Source organism: Neopsephotus bourkii, unplaced genomic scaffold, assembly GCF_033783945.1.
Source record: "Neopsephotus bourkii isolate Nb327-2 ecotype Australia unplaced genomic scaffold, CSIRO-AGI_Nbou_v1 NB_1655, whole genome shotgun sequence".
In the NCBI taxonomy this organism is placed as follows: domain Eukaryota; kingdom Metazoa; phylum Chordata; class Aves; order Psittaciformes; family Psittacidae; genus Neopsephotus; species Neopsephotus bourkii.
The window spans coordinates 3,930,959-3,955,543 of record NW_026902129.1 but is presented as its reverse complement, the minus strand read 5'-3'; the positions used below and the strand labels follow the sequence as shown (position 1 = coordinate 3,955,543).

General features: G+C 40.5%; 1 protein-coding gene across 9 annotated transcripts in view; it reads left to right on the top strand.

Moving 5' to 3' along the window:
• The window catches only part of TPK1 (thiamin pyrophosphokinase 1), a 286,829-nt gene that overhangs the window by 164,878 nt on the left and 97,366 nt on the right, over window positions 1–24,585 (top strand). For 7 of the 9 annotated variants that reach the window (XR_009728727.1, XR_009728726.1, XM_061375019.1 and 4 more), the window contains 2 exons: window positions 8,171–8,266; window positions 23,206–23,352. Coding sequence is in view for 7 of the 9 variants with exons in the window: in XM_061375013.1 (XP_061230997.1) it covers window positions 8,171–8,266; window positions 23,206–23,352 (243 nt within the window). In the remaining 2 variants the exon portion in view is untranslated. The remainder of the gene's footprint in view (window positions 1–8,170; window positions 8,267–23,205; window positions 23,353–24,585) is intronic. The other 2 variants (XM_061375015.1, XM_061375017.1) reach the window with 2 other exon arrangements.

Here is a 24,585-nt window from a genome sequence, read left to right as displayed (position 1 = left end):
AAGCAGTTGGAAATAATCAGTGACTTACCTGAAGGATCAGTCCTGGGACCGATCTTGCTTTTTTCATTAATTACCCCATTACCAACAAGAAAAATGAGCTACCGAATTGTATTGCTAGCACAAATTTTTGAGTTTTATACACAACAGGAGGATTTATCTTCAATTTGCTGTCTTTAGGTAATCAGAATTTTTGAATCCTTTTGTACTCATTTTGTACACGTAGGCAGTTGTGTAAGAAAGTGGTGGGTTGGCTTTTTTTTGCAAGCACAACACATATTTGAGGCCTGGTCTCAATTAATTCTGTCCAGTGATTGATATCTGAGATGTAGCTCCACTCTCACCATCCAAATTCTGTTGAGAACAATTACACATCTCTACAACTAAGGACAATACTGGAACAAGGATTCTCTCGCATAAAGCCTGTCTGAATGCAAGAAAGAGAGACTAGCTGTACTGGTTGTATATATGTAAATAAGCGTAATGATTAGAAACACCCTGCAGGGAATATTCTGCCATCAAGGTTAACATCTCTTTTTGCTATTTTTGATGCATTTTTCACAGTCACAGTGCTCTGTGGTCCTTAGGTTGCTGGCAAAGTATCATATTAAGATAGTAGTTGATATGGCTGAAATTTGCCAGCCCAAATCCTTGAAGACATCACAGTACGAGCCTTGCTGTTTTCTCCTTGTTTTTCTTACCTTGAGATGATCTTGAGAATTGGCAATCAGTCTGGAAACAGAAGTCGATTCAAATACAGTGTCTGCTTATTAACTTTAGTTCTTTTAAAGTGTCTGTCATCCTAGGTGATAAAACGCAAAAGCTGTTAACCTGAAGCCCTTTCAATTTAAAATAAAACAGAACAAGAAACCAACCAAACACCACCCACCCCACCCCCAAACCCAAAACAAACCCCAGTTTCCTTACTGTGCATAAAGTGTTGCGGGATTTGAAATTCAGATAACCTCTCTTGCTTCCTACCACCTTGTAAAAGCTACCTCAGATGGTTGAATTGCAAGGAGTACTGCATGCCCTATTTGTTCAGCTTTGTGGAGCATAGGATTTGTGGTTGGGGCAGCTTTTCTATTTCCCATTTTATTTCAAGAGAGTGCTTGACTCTTACTTGCATTGCCATTGGTGCAAGTGCCAAAGGCAGTATTAGTTTTAATATGTCTTTAAGTGTAGTTACAACATCTTAGATATGATGCTGTTGTGGTTTAAGCTCTGTTGGCAAGTCAGCCATGCAGTTTCTCTCTCACTCCCCGCTTCTTGCCCTCTCCCTGCTCTGGGAGGGATGGGGAGGAGAACTGAAAATAATGTAACTCCCACAGGTTGAGATAAGAACAGTTTAGTAACTAAGGTATAACACAAATCACTGCTGCTACCACAAATGATAATAATGATAAAGGAAATGACAAGGGAAGAGAATACAATACCACCTGCCGACCGATAATACCCAGCCAAACCAAGCACCGGCCAATACCTAGTTCAACCCTGAAGTTAACTAGCCTTTCCAGGTAACTCTCAGTTACATCCTGACCATGACGTGCTGTGGTAGGGAATACCTCTTTGGTCAGTTTGGGTCAGGTGTCCTGTCTCTGCTTCCTCCTGGCTTCCCCTCCTCCCTGGCAGAGCATGAGACTCACAAAGTCCTTGGTCACAGTAAACATTACTGAGCAGTAACTAAAAACATTGGTGTTATCAGCGCTGTTCCCAGGCTGAAAGTCAAAAACACAGCACTGCACCAGCTACTAAGAAGGAGAAAAAATGACTGCTACTGCTCAACCCAGGACAGATGCAGTTCTTAGTCTTTGTTTGAGGTGCATCCAGGTCGACAAGACAGACTCTCATTGACATGTCTGGGTGGCATGTGCTTCCCTTCTGTCAGAGACTGGTGCTGTTCCAGCACTCTGATTCCCCTTACACAAACTACCTCATCTCTCCATACATAAATTCAGATAGGGAGCAGTTCGTATTTCCAAGTGATTTTCCAAGAAAAGCAAGATACCATAATCGGTCCTATCACTAGGTTAGGAGCCAAAGGGCCCAATAAGCTTGTTAGCTTTTCCCAGTGCTAATTACAGAGGGAACCTGATCATCTGTTAAAACTCTTTTCAGGGAAGGAAGGGCACATAAGGGATATTTCAGAGAAGATCCAAAAATAGCAGGCGGCTGTCAGTTCTGCACTGTGCTCAGTTTTAATCATGAGATTGGAGAAATAACATGTCTGTGTTGCATAGGGATGTACAAGTGTAGGCCTACTGTCTAAGTGCCAGAAATGGGTATGGAGAGATATGGGTTGTACAGATGAGACTGCAGCTCCTGACAGAACTTTCTACCTGCTTTCTCATGCAACACACTTTTCTGCTTTATTTAAAAGCTTTAAAAGATCTCAGTGGTCTTCTGATAAAGGTGTTGCAATGATTTATATTTTAGTGCACTTTCTGACCTGTTGGTGAGTATTTAAGCTGTCTGCTTTCATTCACCAAACTCAATAAATCAGAAGATTTATTCCATCCAGTGTGTGTATATGTGTGTGTGTATAAACTCTGGGAATTTATCCAGCAAATGGAATATTAACTGTGCTGTTCAGTTTTTGGTTGTTTTTTTCTTTTGTTTTATGCTTGGGTTTGGTTTCTTTGGCAAAGGCGGCATGTTGGCTTTCTTTGGTATTGGTTGAATACCAACTAAACAGACTCATATTTTGTTCATTTTAAGTAATTGTCATGATTTAATGAATAATAGACTTTCCTTTTGAAAGGGAGCAACCTCATTAATGCAGAAGAAGTCTCATTGCTGCTATCTCAACATCAAATGTATGGTATAACAAAGCTATACTCCACCAGAAGCCACATGCTGCCTCATCAAAAACAAAAACAGGAAACATTTTATTTACTTTGAAAAAGACCATATCAAAATAGAAATAGGGGAAGGGAGGAGAGGCTGCAGCTGCTGCAGTCTGAAGTTTCAACTATAGAGCTCTTATTTTTTAATCTTTTTTTAACACTTGTCAAATTTGACAAGTTCATGGAGCTGTTGGTTTGTGGGGGTGTGCATATGTTTACATACATTTACTGATTTATTTTCATGACACCACAGAGTTCTTATTTAATAAGTGGTATTATATAAAGTTAGAAGTGATGGTCAAACTGAAGCATTCTTGGTTTGTTTTGCAGTAATGGGGCTTTCAGTTGAGAGTGGATTTCAGTCATTTGGCTTCCAGTGCATATGCTTCAACTGTATTAATAAATTCTTTTAGTTAATCTGAGTGGCAGTGCCACTTAATGTGCGATTGGACAAGTGAAAACATCATCCACCCAGAACTGAAGGCCAAGCAATCTGTACAGTAAGAGCTTTGTGCTGGTATCAAGCCAAAATTGAATCCAAATACTGAAAGAAAATGCATTTCACTTAATTATGCATTTTTGGCTATTTAAATATCCAGAATCATTTTCACCAATTACACATATTTGTTTTGTTCTCTACTGCAGAAATCAAAAGGCAATTCATACAATTAAGCTGATCAGAAGATAAGCTGTTCAATACTTGTTGTTCAGCAGTATTTGAAATTCCCCAAAGAAATCAGTGAACTGCTTTGCCTTCCATACTTGCATCCTACTCCCAAGCTATAGCTCAGGCTATATGTTCTTGTTCTTGCCTGCTCCATCTTTATCCCATGCTAGTCCTGGTTTCTATTCTGGGAAATGTTTTGGATCCGCTGTGAAACAATGGGTCAGCAATAGAGACAACCACTGTCTGAGTGACTGCCGTGTCTGCAGGAAATGTTTCCCAAACTACTTGGGTTTTTTAGTTTCTGACACTGCTTGAATGCTCTGGTCTTATCACTCTTCTATTATAGATGAGGTGGTAGAACATGATGTCTGTCATCTGTTAAACTTGATTGCGCATCCACATGTTCGTCTTCTTTGCTAGGCTTGGTCCAAAACCTGCAGTCAGACCCTGTAGTCCCTTTCTGCTCATTGGTGCCTGGTCTAGAGCAGCACTTTGCTTGGATCCATGCATGCGTTTTCCTACAGCTGGTTTTCATTGTCATTTGCATTGAGTCCAGCTCAAAATGTGAGTTTTTGCCTGCATATGTGGGTATGAAAATGGTTTTGGGGTTCAAAGCATTCAGGTGACTGCAGCTAGTATATGAGATTGTGTAAACTGGGGGTTACTGTCTGAGTGGGCAAAAGTGAAAGAGGATACCAGAGGGGTGAGGCACTGAAAGGGGTTGCCCAGAGAAGTTGTGGAGTCTCCATTCTGAGAGATGCTCAGCCTAAACTGAAAAGGGCCTTGAGCAACCTATGTACATCTAACCTACTCGTGAATGAGGGGTTGGAACAGGTGACTTTGAAAAGTCCCTTCCAACTGAAATAGTTCTGTGAATCTATGGCTCTTATTCAGTTGCTCTGTGGGCTATTGGACTGACTAGGTTTGGGCAGTTGAGAGAGCAGGTGTGGTCTAGAGGAAGGAGAATGTGTAGAAATACCGTTTAATTTATATACGTTCCTTAAATTCTACTTGTGCTGTGTTTTGAAAGGCTCTTTAAGCTGTATCCCTTCTAACTTGAGGATATATGGTTATCCTGTGTCTGTCATTAACACTATACATAAGAGCATGTGTTGAGACTGATACCTCAAAATTGAGCCTCAATGCAACAGGAATTGTTAAAAGCCTGATCGGGACATCACTGGTGCAACTTAGTGAGCACAGCCAGACACAGGCTTCCAAAGATAGATTTGAATGGCTTGCCATTAGGAGAGTCTTGGAGATAGGGTACAAATTAGAGTATTTTATGTATTCTGTCCTAATTACACTCTTATGCTCAGATAGAATAGAGAAAGAATAAACATTACTTTCTTTAAAAAAAAAAGATTAGTAAGGACATGGGGGAATGGACACCTACACACTGCTTTCTTCAAATACACAACATGCTGTGATGCTTAATATTTCTAAAAATGGAAGAAATGCTGAGATGTTCAGATTGACATTTCAGTGCCTGTCTGATTTGTGTGTCTGTCTGAAATATAGGGTTCAATAATCCTATTATGTGTGTCTGGCACACTCCTTTAGCGATGTGCCTTCCATAACTGCTATAATAAGACAGAACAGCCAAAGCCTAAATCTGTGTGTCTCATCCTGTCACTCAGCAAAGTTATACTGTCATCAGAAGCAATGTATTGTTTTCTTTCCTGCTGTGTGGTATTGAGTTTTCTAACCTTTCTTAAAGTTAAATTTGTTTGGCTTTTTAACTTTCTTGCCAAAGGTTAATGTTATTAAGTTGAGCAGGTAGCTGTAAAAACTACAAGCCTTAACTGCCTACCTTGCAGTAGTTGTACTGTCCTTTTATTAAACCCTAGCTGCATTGGAAAGCTCTGTCTTGTACATTTTTGTCATTCAGGAGTAGTGAAAGTTGGCAAGAACTACATTTGACCTGTTGTCCAGTTCTGTGGTATAAAGTATTGTGTTTGATTTGTCAGGAGCATCAGGTTTATCATAAACTCTCTTACCATCAGTGAACATGAACTGCACAGACATTAATTGCAGCTTGCTGTAAAAAGGATGCAGGAAGATTCAAGTGCTGCTGCCCGTCTTCTTCCCCAGCACAGCCTGACCATGCTAGTCTCTTTCCCACTGTGGCAAAAGGAGATCTAAAGTTTCTGCTGATTTCCAGAGCTGGTTATCTGCTTGGTGTGGAAAGAGAGTAAGAAATTAGTTTAATTTGAAGGAAGTGGTGACACTGTCAACATTTTTCAGAATGATCTACAGCAGTACTTGTATGGAGTATCAGAGGTGCAGACAGTGAGTGAACAGTTTCAGGATACAGTAGCAGGTCTGAAAGTCAGATGTCCACCTGTGCTGCATCATGGAGTTCTTCTGGAGCTGCCACTAGTCACAGTCAGTGCTCTGCAGCCACCATGCTGACATTACCTTGCCTTGCAGTTGCTCTGAAGCATTTTTCTTATAAAAGAATGTCCTGAGAAACTAGTCAAGAGCTAACTTCCAGTGAAATACTCTTCACAGTAGAAAGCATAAAATAATAATAATTGAAGATGTTCTAGGTTAGTACTTTAAAAATACATATATAAAAAGCCAGACAATCTGGTCTTCCCTGGGTGGAAAGCAGAACTGCAGCCTACCTGTAGCTACCAAACCTGACTGTTCAAGGAAGAGATCCAGTTTGTTAATGACTGCAGGAAGGAGTATTTCAAAGTGCTGGGGGAGAGTGAGGGTTAAATCTTTCATTTATAAATCGGTATCTATAAACCACTTCTACCAGTGCTGTGAAGCCAAGCTGTGGCCCTGGCAAAAGATGAAAGATCTTCCTTCTCTCCTGAGTGCAGGTTCTGCCTTTTCTCCCAAGCTCAACAGTAGCTGTTCCTGCCACTGATTTAGTCTTTGTCTGTCATGTTCTCGTGCTGTTCAAAGGCTGATTGTGAAAGACTGGGGAGGTTCTGTCTGTTCACAGTTTCTCACAGCTTGGTCTCTCTTACCACTATCCATGCCAATAACAAGACTCTGTGAGCACCCTGTTCTTAGTGAATGAGCCATCTTTTAATTTAGAATGGCTTTGATTAACAAACTCCCTTCTCTAGTTCTCAGATCCAACTGTGAACTTTCTGGGTGGGCCCGAGCATCCCTATATCTTTCCTGGGCTCCCTTGGTGTCTCTGGCTGGTGTTCAACACACTGTTCGTTATTGACTCCAGATGGCTTGTGTTCCTTCTCCCCCTACCTGTGTTATGCTTTGGCCTTTCCTGGTGAAAGGAGACATGGCAGCTTTTCAAATTATTTGGTGCTTACTAGTAAATCTAGGCTCTAGCTGCATCTTTCCTAGCTTTTTCATAGTGGCAGCAGCTTCACTTCATCAAGGGAGGTCTCTGATCATGTAAACCATTACTGCTATATGATGCTTCACCTTGGCCAGCCTGTTATTACTGCTTGAAAAGGTATTTAGAGCAATATCAGGTATCAGAAAGGCTACTGCTTTTGACCAGTTTCCCTTTCTGAAGGTTTTGAGGGGGGAGGAGAAGTGGTATAATAAAAAGCTTTTTGTTATCTCCTCCTTTATCTCTTCCACTTCATTCAAATCCCCTACTGTGTTGCTTGGTTTTATGTTCATTCTGGCTGTGCAGGGAAGCATTTCAATGGTAGCGTGTGTCTTCCTGTTGGAGGCTCATTATTTTGTTGTATGCAATCCACTAAACTCCATCCATGCACTGACTGGGGAAATCAGTCTTCTGTACTTTATTTTTACCACTAAGGTAGAGGCAACTTTAATATGTTGGGGTGTTTTTCTGATGTAACAGAAGAATGTACTTTATACGCACATACAAAGATTCTGTAGTCTGAATGCTTGTCTCTTACCAGTTGTTACTGTGTGTAGCAGAAACATAAAATCTGTCAGATAAAGGCAAAGCTAGGAGGCTTTTAAGGGGACCTTGAAGTTGTAGGAGGGGGAACCTCTAAATCCAGCATGTATGGTTCTTAATTTACGATGCTGTATTGGGTATTTTATATCCTTGAAATCTCTTTAGATAGTGACTTTATATGGCAGATATACTCCACTTTTTCTTATTCAGCTTTTTATCAGAGACTTAGGAATTGCTTTAGCTCTCAATTAAGAAAACTGAACTCCTGCTTTTCTCCACTTTAGCATGCTTTCATCCATATTACCCCACTGCAAGGAAATCGTATCACTGCAGAATAACTAGTGCAACTGCACTCGTTCTGGGATGCCTGAACACTTCGGTATGCTTATGTTTATATACATTCGAATATAGGTAGCAGAAATGTAGTAACTGCAGCACCAGAGGACAGTTATTTTCCTGATCTTGGAAGTTACTGATCACCTGGGGCTCACTATAACAAAACATGTCCATCCAGCAGAGTATTGTACAACATGCTCCTCCAAACTCACAAACGTACTTGGTGGGTTTTGAGTATCTTAACTCTGTGCCTATTAAACCATTGTTTCATAATAATGTGTTCAGTTGCGGCTTAGGTCTTTGAGCTCTGTAAGGGTAATATTCTTTTACTTAATTCTTTATCTCAGTGCAGAGACAGACACGTTGACAGCAGTTAATTCCACCAAAGACAATATTAGTTCTTGTAATTGAAAGATGACTGACACTGGGGGTTTTCCTCTCCATTTTTCTGCTTCTTCACAGGGATGTGAATTAATTGAGATGATGGATCAGGACCTCACAGATTTCACCAAGTGCCTTCAGATACTCCAGAAAAAGATAGAGAAGAAGGGTCTCCAGGTAAAGGCAAAACATCTTTTGTCTCTAGTTCTTAGTAATTACTCTTCCTCTCCATGTATTTTGATTTATTTTTTAAGTTTGTACTGAAATGAAACTCTTTTCTGTAGCCTTGCCATTCTGTGGTTTTGCCATAATTTACTGCACACCTTGTAAGCATTGATGCTTCTGCTAAGAGGAATTACACAGTGTGTCAATGAAAAAGGGCTGGCTTTCTTAAAAGGCAGCTTGTATTGATTTCTGTTAATGAACTACCCAGAGTGCAGAAGAGCTGTTGTGGCTGGTGTTCAAAGCAAGAGCCCCACTTTGGCATGTAAATATACTTTCAAGCCTTGGTACACTCAGCCTTGATGTTCATCTCCTTCCTCTCCCTTCCCAAAGGTGAGTTGAGGGGAGAGGCAATCTTCCTGCCAACATTACATATGGTAAGCAATACCTCCTTCTGCAGAAAGTTCCCCTGGAATCAAAAGGAACCTTTGCAGAGCAAGCTGTGTACTAAACTTAAAAGGAGCCATATGGAGTTCCCAGCTGCTCATTTCATTTGAAAGGCAACGGAGGCAATGTTCCCCCTCCCAGTCCATAATTTGGTTTTGGAAGCCCGCTATTTTTTTGTCTCTCTGAGACATGAAGTTAAAATTCCTTGGGTATTTCCAACAGAATGAGTTGGTGGCAGATGTGCTCTTGGGATTTCTGCCCATTCCTCCCCTTCAAGGGCTGAGCTCTCTCTTCCACTCTGTACCTATAGGTGAAAGAAACTGAGAAGAAACAGCTGCTGCATCCTCTTACCAATAGTGAGGGCAATAGACATGTAAGAAAATGAAAACAGCAGCATAGGACGGAAGGAGATGTGTAAACCTCCTCTTTCCATTTTCATGGTAGCAGGATAGGAAAGTTGCCTGACTTCCTGAAATCACTGTACTCCAAGAAAGCAGCAAGAGATGGAAATGCAAATACCACTCCTTCTGTCTTTACTCTCCTCTCTTCAGGCTGATAAATAATTAACCTGTTTTTGCTTAAGCTATTTTGAAATGACTTTATCTTCTGAAGGAAATATGGGACATTTCAGAGTGCTGTTGCACAATGCCCATCTGCAACTGTGTCTCCTCTTGCCACCCTCAATACATGCTGTTGTTCATCAGGGTTTTTTTCCCCAGTCAGTATAGACAGAGGGGTTTCTCTATATACTTCTCTTATCTGTCTGGCTGTGAGTCAGGAAACCCTTTATATGGTAGTTTTTTGCCCCCTATAATTTATCATCGCACGAGCACAGAGGGGTAGCTTCCCATCCAGGACACAAAGGATAATGGGTGCCATCAGAACAGGTAATCTATGCTTAGGATTTGTTTTGACTTTGGGGAGTAAGGTGCTGCCCTCTTAACAGAATTACCCTTTGAATGAAGGGGAATTTGAATGTTTCCTGGATTTGGTTCATTATCAGATCCCAGCAATTGCTACAGAGGGATTCTTTAAGGTATCACAAGAGGTTTTATAATGAATAATCAATGTGTGATTAAAATAAGAGCAATGGGAACATGACAGCTACAGATGTGTTTCAACTATAAGTAGCCTATTTGTAAAGCCTTGAATTCCTTGATCACTCCCCTAGGTAAAGCCCTGTTAAGTTGGCTAAAGGATACTGCATTGTAATCCTTGATATTTTGTTAAGTACAAGCCAGAGTGTAATTGCAGTAGTTGCATAGTTCATGCCAATGCACTAAACATAAGATTTCAGTTCAGTTACATGTAAGATGTGCTTTAAATACAATCAGGAGTTTTTCAGAGGTGCAAGGCATAGCACAGGTATGTTTTCTAAAGTTAAGTACTGTGCTCATTCAGCCCTAGGCTGCTTCTTACTTGCAGTGTTTCTTTCATAAAACCTTAAGAAGATGCTATGAGCTGATTCATGCACACTAGCAAAGCATGCACTTCTGGTTTTGGTATTCTTTGTATTCTGACATAAGGAATTCCCAAGAAGTTGATTCAACGTAGACAAGTATGTGAAACTTAAGCAAATTGAGCCAAAAACTGTATCACAATCATATAAATAACTACTTTGGGTTCCAATTTGCCCTATTTTCAAAGTATTAGGTATCATTCATTAGTAGGCTTGGTAATTGTTCTGGATGTCCTTATAATGCAATACTTAGCTTGATGGCTGGTCTCCAGGTACCACAGATTCTGAGTGCTCGCAACATATACTGGCCTTAGTTTATAGATGCAGCCTTTTGGCCCCTCTGAAACTCCAGCCTCTTTAAATAACATGCAATTACACAGGTAATGTGCTGGCATACAAAATGTCAAGTGGTGAGAAACCAGACTGTTCAAGCCATAATCTAAAATGTTCGAGAAGACTGCAAATTTCTTCAGAGCAGAAAGCTACCATTGAATTCTGTGGTCACCTAGGAAATACATACAGTTGAGAAGAAAGGAAGGTCCAGGGTCTGAAATCTAGAAGTGATCAGAGAAGGGTTTTTTCATCTGCATTGGCATTTTTGTCCAAAAGTACAATTTTGCATGTCACAGTGATGGTGTTTTCCCTTCTGGAATGAAGTACCATAAAAGCTTTCCTTATAACTAAGAGTATTCACTAGCTGGAGTATGTCTTCCTAGTTTCAGGGAAAATATTTATGTCTCCAGCTTTGATTTTTACCCACTTTGTCTGGTTTATCCACAGCACTTGTTAAAGAGGAGTATGAGAGACACTACAAATCTGTTTTCCTATGATTTATAGTTGAAGTTACTAAAGAAGGAAAATCTCTCTTTAGTACCTTTAAAAAAATATATTGAAACTACAATCATGCTGTGTTTGCTGCTCTTTCTGGGTAGCAGTATGTTAAGCTAGGAAATGAATTACATGCAATGTATATACAATCCTGTGACATAGTTTATCTGGATTAAATTCAACTCTAAGGAGTGAGGTATATGAAACAGATGTTTCACTCTTGGTTAGAGAGTAAGTTATCACTTACCTGATACACTGAATGGATAAAATTTCTGCTCTGATCTGTCAGTCACCGCTGTGGAAGCTCTATGTCATGGGAGGTTTTTGAGCTCACATGAACACGTGGAGGCAATACTTTGTTCCAAAGGAACTTAAGTTTGTGTAATTTGCTTTTCGTGGCTCTGCACTTCCGTCCTCCTGTTCCGTCTTCTCCCTTCGTGTTCACCCAAATATCATTTGATGTTGGAATAAAGTAGTGAAGGATAATCGTGTTCAACAGCTTTCTCAGAGGTCACCTGAGTGGGAGCAAAGGTGAGATAGACACTCAGTGCCCACACTGGACAGAAGGCTGCAAACTTAAGATTTTGCTAGTTGTTAGAAAATTCAGTTTGAGAAAAGGCCTTAGAGATGCCTTTACCACTAGAAAAGATGCAGCTGGAGTTGACAGTCTACTGAGACACAAATCTGGAAGAAAACCACCTTGTTATTTGTATATCTGTCTTCTAGAATAATTAGCCAAATTCATAACTGCTTTTTCCTCCTGTCTCAAATATAACTTCTTACAATAGTTTCTGAATCCTCAGGGTCACTCACTTCTGGTTTACACTGCATAGCCCAGTCATGCAGAGAGCAGTGCTGAGGTCATTTTGTGATAATCTAAGTCACCTAATTATATGTATTTATAATTACATATTGCAGTGAATATTAGAACAAGCAGTAATTACATACTGCAATGAATGTTAGAACAAGCAGTACCCTTTATATGTGCAAGCTAGAATCAGTCTTAATTTTCCCTCTCCAAAGCCCTAATTCATTTGCCAATTGCATTGTATTGGATAGGTGAAGCAGTGAAATACCACCGTGACTCCTGAAGTTTCTTTCCAACCTAGAGGCTGTTAGATACTTCTCTTTCTCTTTCTGCATGACTGTGAGTATGCATGCGCGCACATGCATGTAAATAAATGCACACATTTTCTTGCATTATACCTTCCTGGCCTTATATGATGCTTTTTTAGCGTCTTTGTAACTCTGTCTTTATTTCTGCTGTATGTTTCTCTTCCAGTGTTTATGGTCTATTGAACACTTAGGTGTGCAACATTTTGCTTTACTGCTTTAATCACTATTTTATCCATTCTGCGGTTATGTGGGTACTCCCCTTTCTTCATTTACAAGACCTTCAAATAAACTTATTTACAGTAATTTCTGTCTGGTTCTACTTTCTGTTCTTAATTTTCTCTCATGTAACACAAGCTATTTCAGGAAAACATTTGAACTGGCAAAGTGGTAGGCTTGCTTACAGTATCTCTTACTTAGAAATCAACATGTCTTGCATTAAAAGTGAAGATTAGTATCTTCAATTTGCAGGCTGGAGAGCAGAAATACAGAAGCAACTTGTCCACAGTCTCCCAGCATGCTAGTGGTACAGTTGGGGAGGATACTCCTACTCCCAGCCTTCATCAAGTGTTTTTTTCATAACAGTGTCCCTGGTTTGACTCACAGGCAGCTCATTGCAGCTCACGGCAGTGAGAAGTGGAAGTGTGTGTATCAGTTATGGAATTCTAAGAGAATCCTCATAATGTAAAGATAGATTTAAGCCATTATCTTTATCTCACAGTTATAAACTCAGCTTTCTTTAACTGTTTCATCTAAAATACCATTTAGTCTTAAAACTAAACTCTGGGACTTTTCATTTAACTTTATTATCTTTTCTGCTTAAAAAAAAGTTAAAGCAGCTCATTTGGTTATACGGGCTGAAGATATAAAAAATGAATTTTACTGAAACCTACATGCCTTCTAGTGTTTAATGTTAGTGTGTTTAAATTGATTAAAGCATCAGTGTCAAGATGAAAAGTGAAGAAATCCAAACCAACTCTTCCTAGAAACCCTTTGCAGTAAAGGGATACTATACTAACATTTCCATTTTTAAAATTACACTTTAAAGGTTCAATCTGTCAGCAGTCTAAGATGTTCTTTTATGTGAATGCAAGCATTCTTCTCTTTGCTCTTTTAAAGAAAGCGTCAAATCAGACTGCTTTCTTTTCAGTTGAGGGAAGCTAAACTAAGCATAATGCTAGTGAAGTCCTGTGTTTCTAAAGTGCTGAAGGGAAGACAGTGATGTTCGTGTACCACCTTCAGCTATGCAGTGTTCAAACAGGTTAAGCACCCCATGTTGTCTTTACATAAAGAAAAAGACCCTGAAGGAAAACAGAGAACACTCTAAAACGAAAATCAGGAAATTTCATGCCAGATCACTACTTGTTTTCATTTCTGAAAACTTTTGGATACCCAGAACAATAGCAGGAGTGGCTTTTAAAGGAAAGCCTAGGAATGGGGACAGGCTGTTTCAAGGATTTCAGAACAGGGAAGTAACTAAATACCATAAACAGGGGGAGACGCAGTCTGGAAGGTACCAAAGCTGGTATGGAACTGGAGTGTGAAGCTTTTACAGGGACCTTCAAGTTTGTGGCTCTACCTCCAAATTCCATATAGGACACAGGGCTAAGAAGGAACCTATTTTGTTTTGGTAACACTGTTGAGTTTTTCTTCTTAATGCCTCACAGGAAGATAATAGAAAATGCAAATGAGATTTATTTTAGGGGAAGTTAAATATGTGTAATGAAAAGGTTTCTGTACTGTCAAGTGCTGTATCAAAAGGTTTTCATGAGTTATTAACAGTAATCCTCTTCATAAACCTTTCTCAGAAACAAATGGATCTAAAATGTTTCCTGAAAATTCTGACTTAAAAAAATGTAGAATTTCATAATAACTTTCAACACGAATAAATCCCTCCTATAGGGTGTACAGACATATCCCTGAGTGATGACTATTTCAACTGTTAAGGTCCAAATGCACCTTCCAGGAGTGTACTAGCTAACCCATCTATCCTCCTGTTGAATTATTTTGAGGCTTCCCATCGTACAGGTATGGCAAAGTACATTTCTTCTAATATAGGATATCAGAACTAGTCAGTTCCCAAAGAGAAGCAACCTAATTTCATGCAAAGGAAGCAAGCTGTCTACCTGCTCCACTACAGTTATGGGCATCAAGACCACTGAGTATCTTTGTGTTAGAATAATTTCATGCAAAATGGATGTCTACAAGAACACAGCACATTACATACTGAGTAATTTTCCTACGTAATCCTTCTATGCCCATAGGGGCCTGTATTGGGTCTATGAAGATAATTTAAAGAAAAAAGCAGAAGCAGAGTGGGGTTTCTGGACAGTGCATTGATTTTTGTTTGTTGGAAGTTGCTTGGGATCTTGGATGTCAATTTTCTGTTTCAGAGTATTCCCACTGTTGAAAAGACAGTAGCATAAGCTCAGCAGAGGTGGGGACTGAAAGGTCTTCACAGCAGAGCTGCACTGTCAGCCAGACTTTGCCAGTTCAGATGCTCACACTCTTTTTAATCAGCTACTTTTTGAGTTTGTCACTGCTAAGAAGGAGACTCAGGGGGGATGGTCTCTTCAGCCTGCCTGAAGAACCCCTTGAGCTTCCCTTTTAAACAACTGCGTAACTAAGCACTGAACAATTAAAGCTCAATATTTTGTGCAGATTAAATGTGTGCATAAAATGTTCACAGCTTCACAAGCGCCTCCAGTTTAAGAAATCACACTTCATTTCTTTTTAAGCACATGGCTAAATCTATATGGTCTAGAGGACAGTGCAGAAAAATGAAAGGGATACTGTAATGGGTGTAGTCTGATAATATTCAGGCTATGGTTAGCTTACCTGCTATAATTACTGAACCTACGCTGAAAAGGAAAATTGACTTCTAAGATCCTAACCCACTTCCTTTACACGAGAACATCTCCAGCCTCTTAGAAACAAATTCAAAACTTCTTTCTGCAAATCTGCATGGAAAAATAAAACCGAAATTCATTCTGTACTGCCCAAGTATTCAGTGAAATCACTTGTAAGAGGAGCTATTTGCAGAATAGGGCCTGAGAGACACCGGAAATATTTTCTGTCTTTAGTTTCAGATCTTATATCTGTCCCTTGAGTATAATAGGACAGGCTATTATCCCCTTGTTCGTCATGAAGATTAATGTTCAGACCAGCTGAAAATATTACTGTTCTGTTGGGACCTATTGGGAGATCTCAGACCTGTGTGAACTCAAGTTTAAACTTTTTAAATAGCAGAGCTAACATCTCGCCCTGGTTAGGCACAACTGCCTCCTGTCATTATGTCCTCTGCAGTGCTGCTGCCAGAGCAGGAGGATGCCCCGCAGCTCCCTGTTAATTGGGGCATCTTTTATACAGACTTCATCGCTAAATGTTAAGATATGCAGGGGAAGCGCCTGAACCATTAATTCTTACCAGATGAAGTAAATAAACAACCAGCATCACCCTTTAATGCAAACGGAGATTTTTCCATTTTCTGTATTGTCATAGAATCACCGAATGGTTTGCACTGGAAAGGACCTTAAGATCATCCAGTTCCAACCCCTGCCATGGGCAGGGGTGCCTCACACTACACCATTTTGAACAGAATGTTTTCCCTGTGATTCTTCCCTTAAAAGCCAATAGCTGAACTTGACAAAATTGAAATAAAAATGGGATGAAAGTTAATTTTAAAGAAAAGACACATCTGGTTTAGAAAGCCACAGGAAAATATCTCACCTTTCACAGGGCTGAAACTGACTTTCTGTGTTCATCTGGGTGTAAGCACCTGTGGGTTGCTGACAGTGTTTTATACCACGATCCTTATTTATGGAAAATGTACCCCACTGCCTTGAAACACCACAGGGTTGTTTGGGCTCCTCTGCAGGCCTTCCATGGCTCCCAGACCAGCCTCTGCGCAGGAGCTGGAACAAAACCTCACACAGGTGCGGTGGGAAACGGAGCTGTGGCTCAGACACATCTCACGTTCTCCTCAGCCTCTCGTGAGTTAAGCGGTGAGGGTCTTCAGTTCGGATGAAGCACAGACTTGTACCGGGTTTTATGCCTGAACGCTGCCTGGGGCCGGCGAGGTCTCGCTGAGGTGAGGCGAGGCGAGCCCAGTCCGGTTCCATCCGGGCACAGCCCAGCCCAGCCCCTCCCCTCAGCCGCGGGCGGGAGCCTCGTGCACAGCGCTCTCGCGGCCGAGGAAGGGCGGGAAGTGCTGAGGGGAGAAGGGTGAGGAGTGGCCCGGCCTGGCCAGCCCCGAGGGCAGAGCGGCAGGAGGGGCTCCCGCCACCCCCCACAGCAGTTCCACCGAGATTCCCCGCCGGAGGGAGCGGGTGGAGAGCTCCTGAGGGAGCTGAGGCCTGCGCGGAGCCAGAGATGTGGAGCAGGTACACAGCCAAAGGTCGATGTGCCCTGAAGGAAGCTGCAGCCTGGGGAGAGGAGGCCACACAGGACCACGCTCGTGGTAGGAGCTACAGCCTGTGGGAGGCCCACATTGAAACAGTTTGCTCCTGAAGGATTGTACCCCACGAAAAGGACATCACATGAAGAACACGGTAAGGAAGGAGAGGCAGAGAGGAGTGGGTACAAACTGGTCACAGCCCCCCAGTCCTTTATGCTCCTTGTGAAGGGGCAAGATACAGGAGCTAGGAATGAAGTTGGGCCTGGAAAAAAAGGAGTGGTTGAAAGATGGCTTTAGTTTTGTCTTCTTTTTGTCCTTCTTGAACTTGATTTTTAATTGGTGATAAATTTATTTCCTCAAGTTCAGTCTGGTTTGCTTGTGATGGTACCTGGTAATTAACAATCTTCCTCTCCTTGTTGTGACCCATGAGGTTTTTTTTCTTACTTATCCCACTGTCCTGTTGAGGAAAGGGAGTGAGGAGCTAGGGTGGGTGCCTGGCTGCCAGCTGAGGTGAACCCACCACAGGACTGTATAGGAAATCAAAGAGGAGTTGTCAGGGCTCATGGAGCCATGCAGACGTGCAGGGTCTCATTGGTACATGTCCTGGGATATGTATCCTCACTGTGGGCTAGCAGGCAAAACTGATCCATCAGGTATGGAGACGTTCCTGTACAAGAACGTCTCTGCCAGCATGCTGCAGCAGGAGCTGTGGTCCGGGTAAGGCTTCCTCATCTGGATCGTGATCTGTATCCCTTCAGGGGAATAACAGAGGCTTTTAGGGAGAGTCTTCACAGCCAAAAGCTTCTTCTCTGTGCAGTGCCCTTCCCACCTGCTGCCCCTGCGGAACTCATTTAACCTTCAGCACAAGCTACAGGTTAGCTCTGGTTGAGTGTGGGATGACAGGGGTCCTGCTGGGAGGGATGTGGTAGGGTTGTAGTTGTGTTGTCCCGCTGGCTTTGTGACAACATGGAAATCTGATGGAAGGAGGGCAAGGAAGCTACTTCAGTAAAGACTGACAGAGTTCAGTGAAATGTGAAATAGAAAGCTCACAACAAGCACATTCTCTTGAAGAATGTAGGATCATTTTTTCCCCTCCTTTGAGTTCTTCGTTGATGGGATTTTATAGTTAGTTTTTCCCCCTTTTATAACTGCTGGAGGCAGTATGTGAAGAAATTAAAAACACAGCATGTGCCAAACACAGCTTTTGGCACTAGATGCGAGTGGATATGAGATCATGAAAGAGATTCTCTAGACCATTTTAACATAATCTTTTGAGGGCCTCTTGCATTACTGCTAACAGAAATCCTGGGCTTGCTTTTCTAGGGATATGATAGTTTACAGTAATCAGTTTTACATTTCCATAGGCGTGATACTGCGGTACATACTGTGGATTACAGTGGTTCAGCTGTGGGAAGAAAGGTTAGCCTGATGCTTGTGAATGTCTTTTCATGTTGTTTTAAAAGACATAAAGATTTTATGATTTTGCAGAAGACACATGATTGATTGCTCTGGAATCCCTGTTCATGCGCAGAATATATGTGTTTGGGTCAAAACCAGCGTATATTTTCCTCCAAAGCCTCAGTGGACAGATTGCTCTTATGACTTGTTTTAGTGCACTTCTGCCTACTCACAACAGCATGGTAGCAGTCTGGAGTAGGGACAAGCCCTTTACCCAGAAAATTTGAGTCAACAAGGAATTCTAATTATCCTGATCTCAGATGCAGCATCAGTTGTAAAGCTGTGCTCCAGCTGATTGGCTGTAGTAGAGTGGGAGTTAATTGCTGTCCCTGCTCTGAAGCCCAAGGAGTCCTGTTTGATCAAGGCCATCTAGGAATATTCAGCACAAGACCAGGCAGTCAAATCCAGATTGCTTGTGGTTGAGCAGTTCACATGGATTTTGTAGAGCTGGTACAATATAAAGATTAGTGGAATCAGTGAAGTGACGAGGAAGCTAATTAAAGGTTATCAGCTCAGGTGCATGGACAGAATGGCAGCCTTTAGCTGAGAGCTCTTGTTCCTATGAAGAGATAGAAGACTGAAGCCACAAGTAAATTCTGGCTAAAGAGGGTTCTACCTGAGCAAAGTTCAGATGCTGCTGTGTGGCTGGGCATATCCTTCCTGTAGGAAGTGAATGCCAGACCTTTACATAAAACCCTGAGCTAGCAGACCAGTATAATCAACTAAAATGGGCAATATCTTGCTATATATTTATTGGGTTGTGGGATTTTAATAGTTCATAAAATTTACATTGCTATTTTGTGGATGATATAAAAAAATATGTGACCTGACCAGCACAAGAGCTCTAATACAACTATGAGAGAATGAGCTGAAATCTAATCTGGCTCATTTGTTATCAAGGAAAGTGCTTGCTGTATTTTAAAGTGTTCAGTAGTGAAGCTAAGGCAGAGACCAGAAAGCATACGTCCAGATTTTCAAACCACATCTTGAGTTGACAAAAGTGCCTTCTGAAGGAAAATACACTTTTCTTGTAGACTGGTCAAAATTGATAAGTGTCAAAATGATAAAGCAGTAATAATGATAGCGTTCACACTACTGCTTAATTGTTTTTCAGCATATACTTCAGTATATATCTCAGCATCTAATACACTTCAGTGCATGTTACTACAATAATTTTATTTTCTATATCATATTTCCTTAAAACTTTAAATTAAAGGAATAGGCCTGTGAATGGCAGGGAATTCAGAAAGGCTGTGAAAGGTGAAAAGATACCAGTGAAGTGAGAAAGTGATGAAAGGAAGCTATGGTTAAAGCAGATAACAACATCTGATCTGTAATTGGCGTATCTTAGGTATTAGCAGTGGATGGTCTCACAGGGAGGGCGGGTTTGTTCATGGCTCCAGAGCTTTTACAGCACCTTGATTACTGTTGCCTTCCCTTTTTCCTTTAGGGAAGGTCTGTTTCACAATTCATCCAGCTGGTTGTTGTCAGTAAATGCATTCCCTTTAACCAACCCACCTGACGCTTAGGCATATTTATTTGCAAGTTTTCTGGCTGAAACCGCGCTGACGTGGAAGAAAGTCCTTCAACTTGTCTGTCCAGAGCCTTACCCACACCCTGGGGAAAGGACTTCTTGCTAGTTTTGAAAAGAAGGGGCATACTTTGCTGTCAGTTCCAGCCTTGGACTTCGCTCTTAGATGTCATGGTGTTGCTGACATTGCAGTGCTAGATCCTGCAATGTTTTCACTCACCCCAGGCAGTTCCCAGCTTCCTGTGTCCTTTCACCATTCTCCTTAGATAAACCTTCCTCATTCCTATACTGGAAATCTTCTTTGTATTTAAGCCATCCATGCCAGAAGAAGGAATGCCACATGGACCAGTTTTGGGAGAAAGACAGCATTTAGCAAGCCTGCAAGCACTGTGCAGCAAGTTGTCTTATTTCAGTAATCTCTGTGAGAGTAGAAGCAGGAACCTAGACAACTTCATTCTGATGTGATGCTCATTAGCTCCCCTTGGTTACTGCACTCTAGATTATAGATTAGAGGAGAAGGAAAAAATACATCACTGAATTGCCATCTCAGTGTCTTTTTAAATGCTTCCATTCTCCTTCCAAACAGCCCTGCTGTTTAGTAGTGACTTCTAAAACTCTTTCAGGAGATTGTAATGCGTAAGTGTATCATTTAAAGATGATTGAATTCCACTCTTAAATCTTCAACTCTTTCTAAATTAAAGCTTGATAGCTATTAAAGATGCTGTGCAATATGTTTAAGTCAGGTTATATATAGATAGTCTAAGAGAATATGTTGCCTTTTACACTGTGCTTGCAATGATCCAAGCTACTCTTTGTAGTTATTTAGGATTTTATAACCTTTTGTTTTCAGGATATGAGTGACACTGTGTGAAAACAAATTGTGTAAAGGCACTGATGACAGGACATTTAAGTGAGGCATGGACATTTCAATTGAAGTACAGTGTGTTAGTCAAATGCTACCTGCTGGGCTGATTAGCAGTAGCACTATAATTCTGTAGTCTGTGTTATACAGGAAATCATAGTAGAAAAACAAATGCGTTTTGCTCTCTGTAGTGTGGGAATATATACATGTCCTGTGCTTTGGTATTTGCTCTGTCTTAGGTTCTAGAATGACCAAAAGATGTGTATGTGCTTTCATGGCACATCTGTTTTCTTAAGCACATGGCAGAGAGGAGCAGTGATTTCAGGGAAGGAGCTGGTTTTCTGGTTAGTTTGTCAGTTTTGTGTTGTGTTTGTTTTTTAACGGAGCTGATAGCTTTCGGATGAAAAGGTTCTCAAGGTTTTTGTTAGCCTTAGTCTCTCTGTGTTGTTTGTTTTTTTTTTTGCTAAATAAACATAGTGTGTATACCTAGACCTTCAAATAGAGGCTTTAAAAATCTTACAATGTCAGGATGCCTGTCACTGCTGCCAAGACTACTGAGTGAAGGGCAGGACTGTCAACCTGACGTGCAGAACTTTAGCTTTCTTCTCTGCCTGCTTCTCTTGTACTTCAGGTGGGTTTGTTTGTGAACCTGACGTCGTATTTTCCATTTTCATAATCCATGCAAACCCTAAATAATACTACATTCCCTCTTCAGATGCTTTTAGTAGCTTTCTTCCAACACCACAACCCCAAATCTCTGCTCTATGAATACCTTTTCAATAGATCTACTCCGTGCTAGGTTGATTTTATTTTTTTTACTTTTGGAAAACAACTCACTTCCCTGTTGCTGTTGAATAAGGAGTAGGACTTTTCTTCAACATGCAGTACTGTGGCAATCTATCAGAAAAAAACTGCAGTCACTGAACACTTCATTGTTTGAGATACGCCCTGTACTTCTCAATAAGTACACATGTGTGAATAACAGAACAGGATTTTTCTGACATACTGGCAGTTTTATAAAGAAAATAAGACACACTCAGAATGTTATTGCACCATTTTAATTACAGATCAGGCAGAATTCTGTGTTTCCTTCATCCTTACCTTTTAAACTGTAGAAAATGTCAAAGCCAAAACAAACAAGTTCATGTGTGGTGAGACATGCATACTAGGAAATTATACAGTAGTTGCTCAGCTTTTTGAAGACTGGGCTAGGTTAATATTTAAGCTTAAGTCTCATTGGTCACAAGAAAAACAACATACATGTGGATTCTGAGCCTGTGCAGAACTATTTTAACTTCACTGTGGTTCCAGGTTAACATAGCAGATTTTCCCCATGGCCTCTGTTGGGGTCGGGGGCGTTTTTACTGCTGATTGTATGGTAGGGAACTGGTGTTGGTGGGACTTTTTAGTAGTATTTTCAAGAATTGATTCATCCTTTTAAATCACAGTCATCACCAGTCAAACAAAAGCAGTTTATTTCTACACTGGAATCAATAAAACAGATAATGTATTATGGTTTAGCTGAGAACACATGCTTTTTTGCTCTTGCTCTTTTGTCTTCTGTTTAAGGATACGTATTCCTACCGTTTCTATTCTACTGGTTGCATGTTAGGTCTGCGTCATCTGTAAGCTGCACAGAAAATACATACTGTTTGCAGTACAAGAATAGTTTGTTTTAGTGTTTGCTGCTAATACAATGTGTTATGTTGATCCATTCTGGTTTCTCAAGTATTTTCCTGGTGGTACTGAGAAAGATGGTATAATTCTTCACAAAAAGGAAGAGAGGTTAATTTTCATGCAAACCAATATTCAACAGAATCATAAAGCTCTAGCCCTGGTAATAAAAATAGAAGCTGATGCTATTAATATATCATTGCAGCTACACAGAGCACCATTATGTGGCTCCTGGGTTGAGTAAAACTTCATGTAATCACAGTAGCCATAGACTTAAGCCCCATAAAGTTGGAAACTTCACCAGATGGCCATTGTCAAGGCAGCTTCTAAAGACTTTAGAGCTGCAATGTGTTAGGGCTCTAGATACGGCTTCATCAGTGGTAGCTTTTTAAAACACAATTACTGAACATAACTGATTCACATTATGGAAGTAGTAATAATAATAATACTTTGCCCTCAGTGACCTTTTATCTGAGGACCCGAAAACTCTTAATCAAGGCTTTTAAACACTCCCTTTCTGCTTATAGGAAATAAAGTATTTAGAGTCTTGATAAGGGAAATGAAGCAGCAGCAGTCCTACCCCTTGGTCTAGTGCAAGTAGCTGGGTAGAGATGATGTCCTAGTTGCTTGGAGTGGAACCTCCTACTTCAGTAGTACTTTTAGTCTTGACTAGAGCCAGCCTGTGAGTGGAAGTGCTTGCACATTAAAATGCTTTGAGGAGAACGGCATACAATGGCCCTGATCTGAAATTTCCTTTGTTCGCTTTGTAAGCAGTGACAATACAGAAATGATGTTAAGATGTGGGGATACTAAGGCTTAGATACACCACATGTGGTTGAGGAGCTTAGGTGTGGAGTGATGTATCATAGGCTCTGCATAATCAGGGCAGACAGTTAAGTACATGCAAAGAAAGACTGGCTTCTATTTTAGAGAGAACAGTTATGTACTTTATAAAAGCACCACATGTTGGCCATGAACGTACTGAGCTTTAATACTTAGCCTCAGAACTGACATAATGGTATTTATCAGTAATGGGAGTAAATAACTGTATTTGACATCTGCTTTTGTAAAGCCAGTAGTTATTTTTTTCTACTTTTTTCCCCAAAGTGATTTTATTGTTGATTTTCAGGGTTTAGAGATCACACCTGAAAGTTTTGTCAGTGAATGTTCTTGTTTTGTCTTTTAGATCGATGTGATTGTGACTTTGGGTGGACTCGGAGGACGCTTTGACCAAATAATGGCATCAGTGGAAACGCTTTTTCATGCAACAAAAATCACGCCTTTGCCAGTGGTAGTTATCCAGGAGTGCTCACTAATTTACCTGCTTCAACCTGTAAGTGTTATGAAAAGCTCCTTCATAATAAAACTGACCCCTCCACCTATGCTGACCCTGTAGGTCATTTACTTAATTGTATTCTCTAGGGTCAGAGCGTAAATACAGAAAATATTGCGGGGAAGTGGACAGCAAATGATGGGCTCTGCATTGCTGCCTTGAAAAGGACTGTGTTTAATTTGTTCAAGAGAGATTTGTTTAAAAGGGGGGGGGAGCAAGAATCCAGAAAGTATGAAACCTCAGTTTGGGTAAATATAGGATTTTGATTATAAATGAAAAACAGAACCCAAAACTTTTAAATTGGATTCCAGTAAGTTTAAAATTAGCACACAGTACTTTTGCATGTTGAGTAGCAATGTTGAGTAGCAGTAAGGATGTCTGATGTAACAAAAGAAAGATATAAGAGGGAATTCCTGACAAACTTATCAGGCAGAGATCTTATGGGGTCCTAGTGGTGCAGTTCATTATGATGGGAATCCAGCTACCATCAACAGGGGAATTTATTTAATACGTGTTATTTTTGCAAGTTTTCAGGTCTGTTATTCCATTTATTAATTCATAAAACAACACACGCAAAAGATCTTGCTGGGCTTCCCCTTTTAAGATTTACATTAAAGGCAAATCTCAGCATCAAAGAGTCCTTTCTAACAGTGATTCATTTGTTTATTTGTAAGTATCTTTTCCTGATGTCAGGGTTTCTAGAAGCTTAACTAACTTTCCCATTTTATCTTGGAAAGGTTATTTCATTAAAACAAATAATATTCACTGATAAATTTGACAAAACCCTGCACCACACCTCATTGTAATTTGAGAAAAGCATTAATAAGGTTCTGTGAGATTACAGATATTAATCCAAGGGGGCAGATGGTGTATTAACAACTTTGAAGCACTGCATCTGCAGGAAAGATGGTAGATACAGGAGCTCATTTAGCAGCAAGATGAGGAGTGGCTCTGATCATTACTTGCACAAAATGGATAGAGGCAGCAGAGTGGGGGAGAAAGAGGACTTAAGGATAACTGTGGTTAAAATCTGAAAGTGAAGAGTAACTCGCTTGTGATTGATTTGTGGGTGCAGAACTCCACTGACCACTGTAAAATAATTTTAGAATGTTTTTAAGAAGATACCGAAAAAATAAAGCAAGATGGTGATTTGCCAATTTAGCTTACAATTCACTTGAATTGGAAAGACTTAACTCTTTTCATTCATCTTTTCCATAAGAGGCTTTATAATGC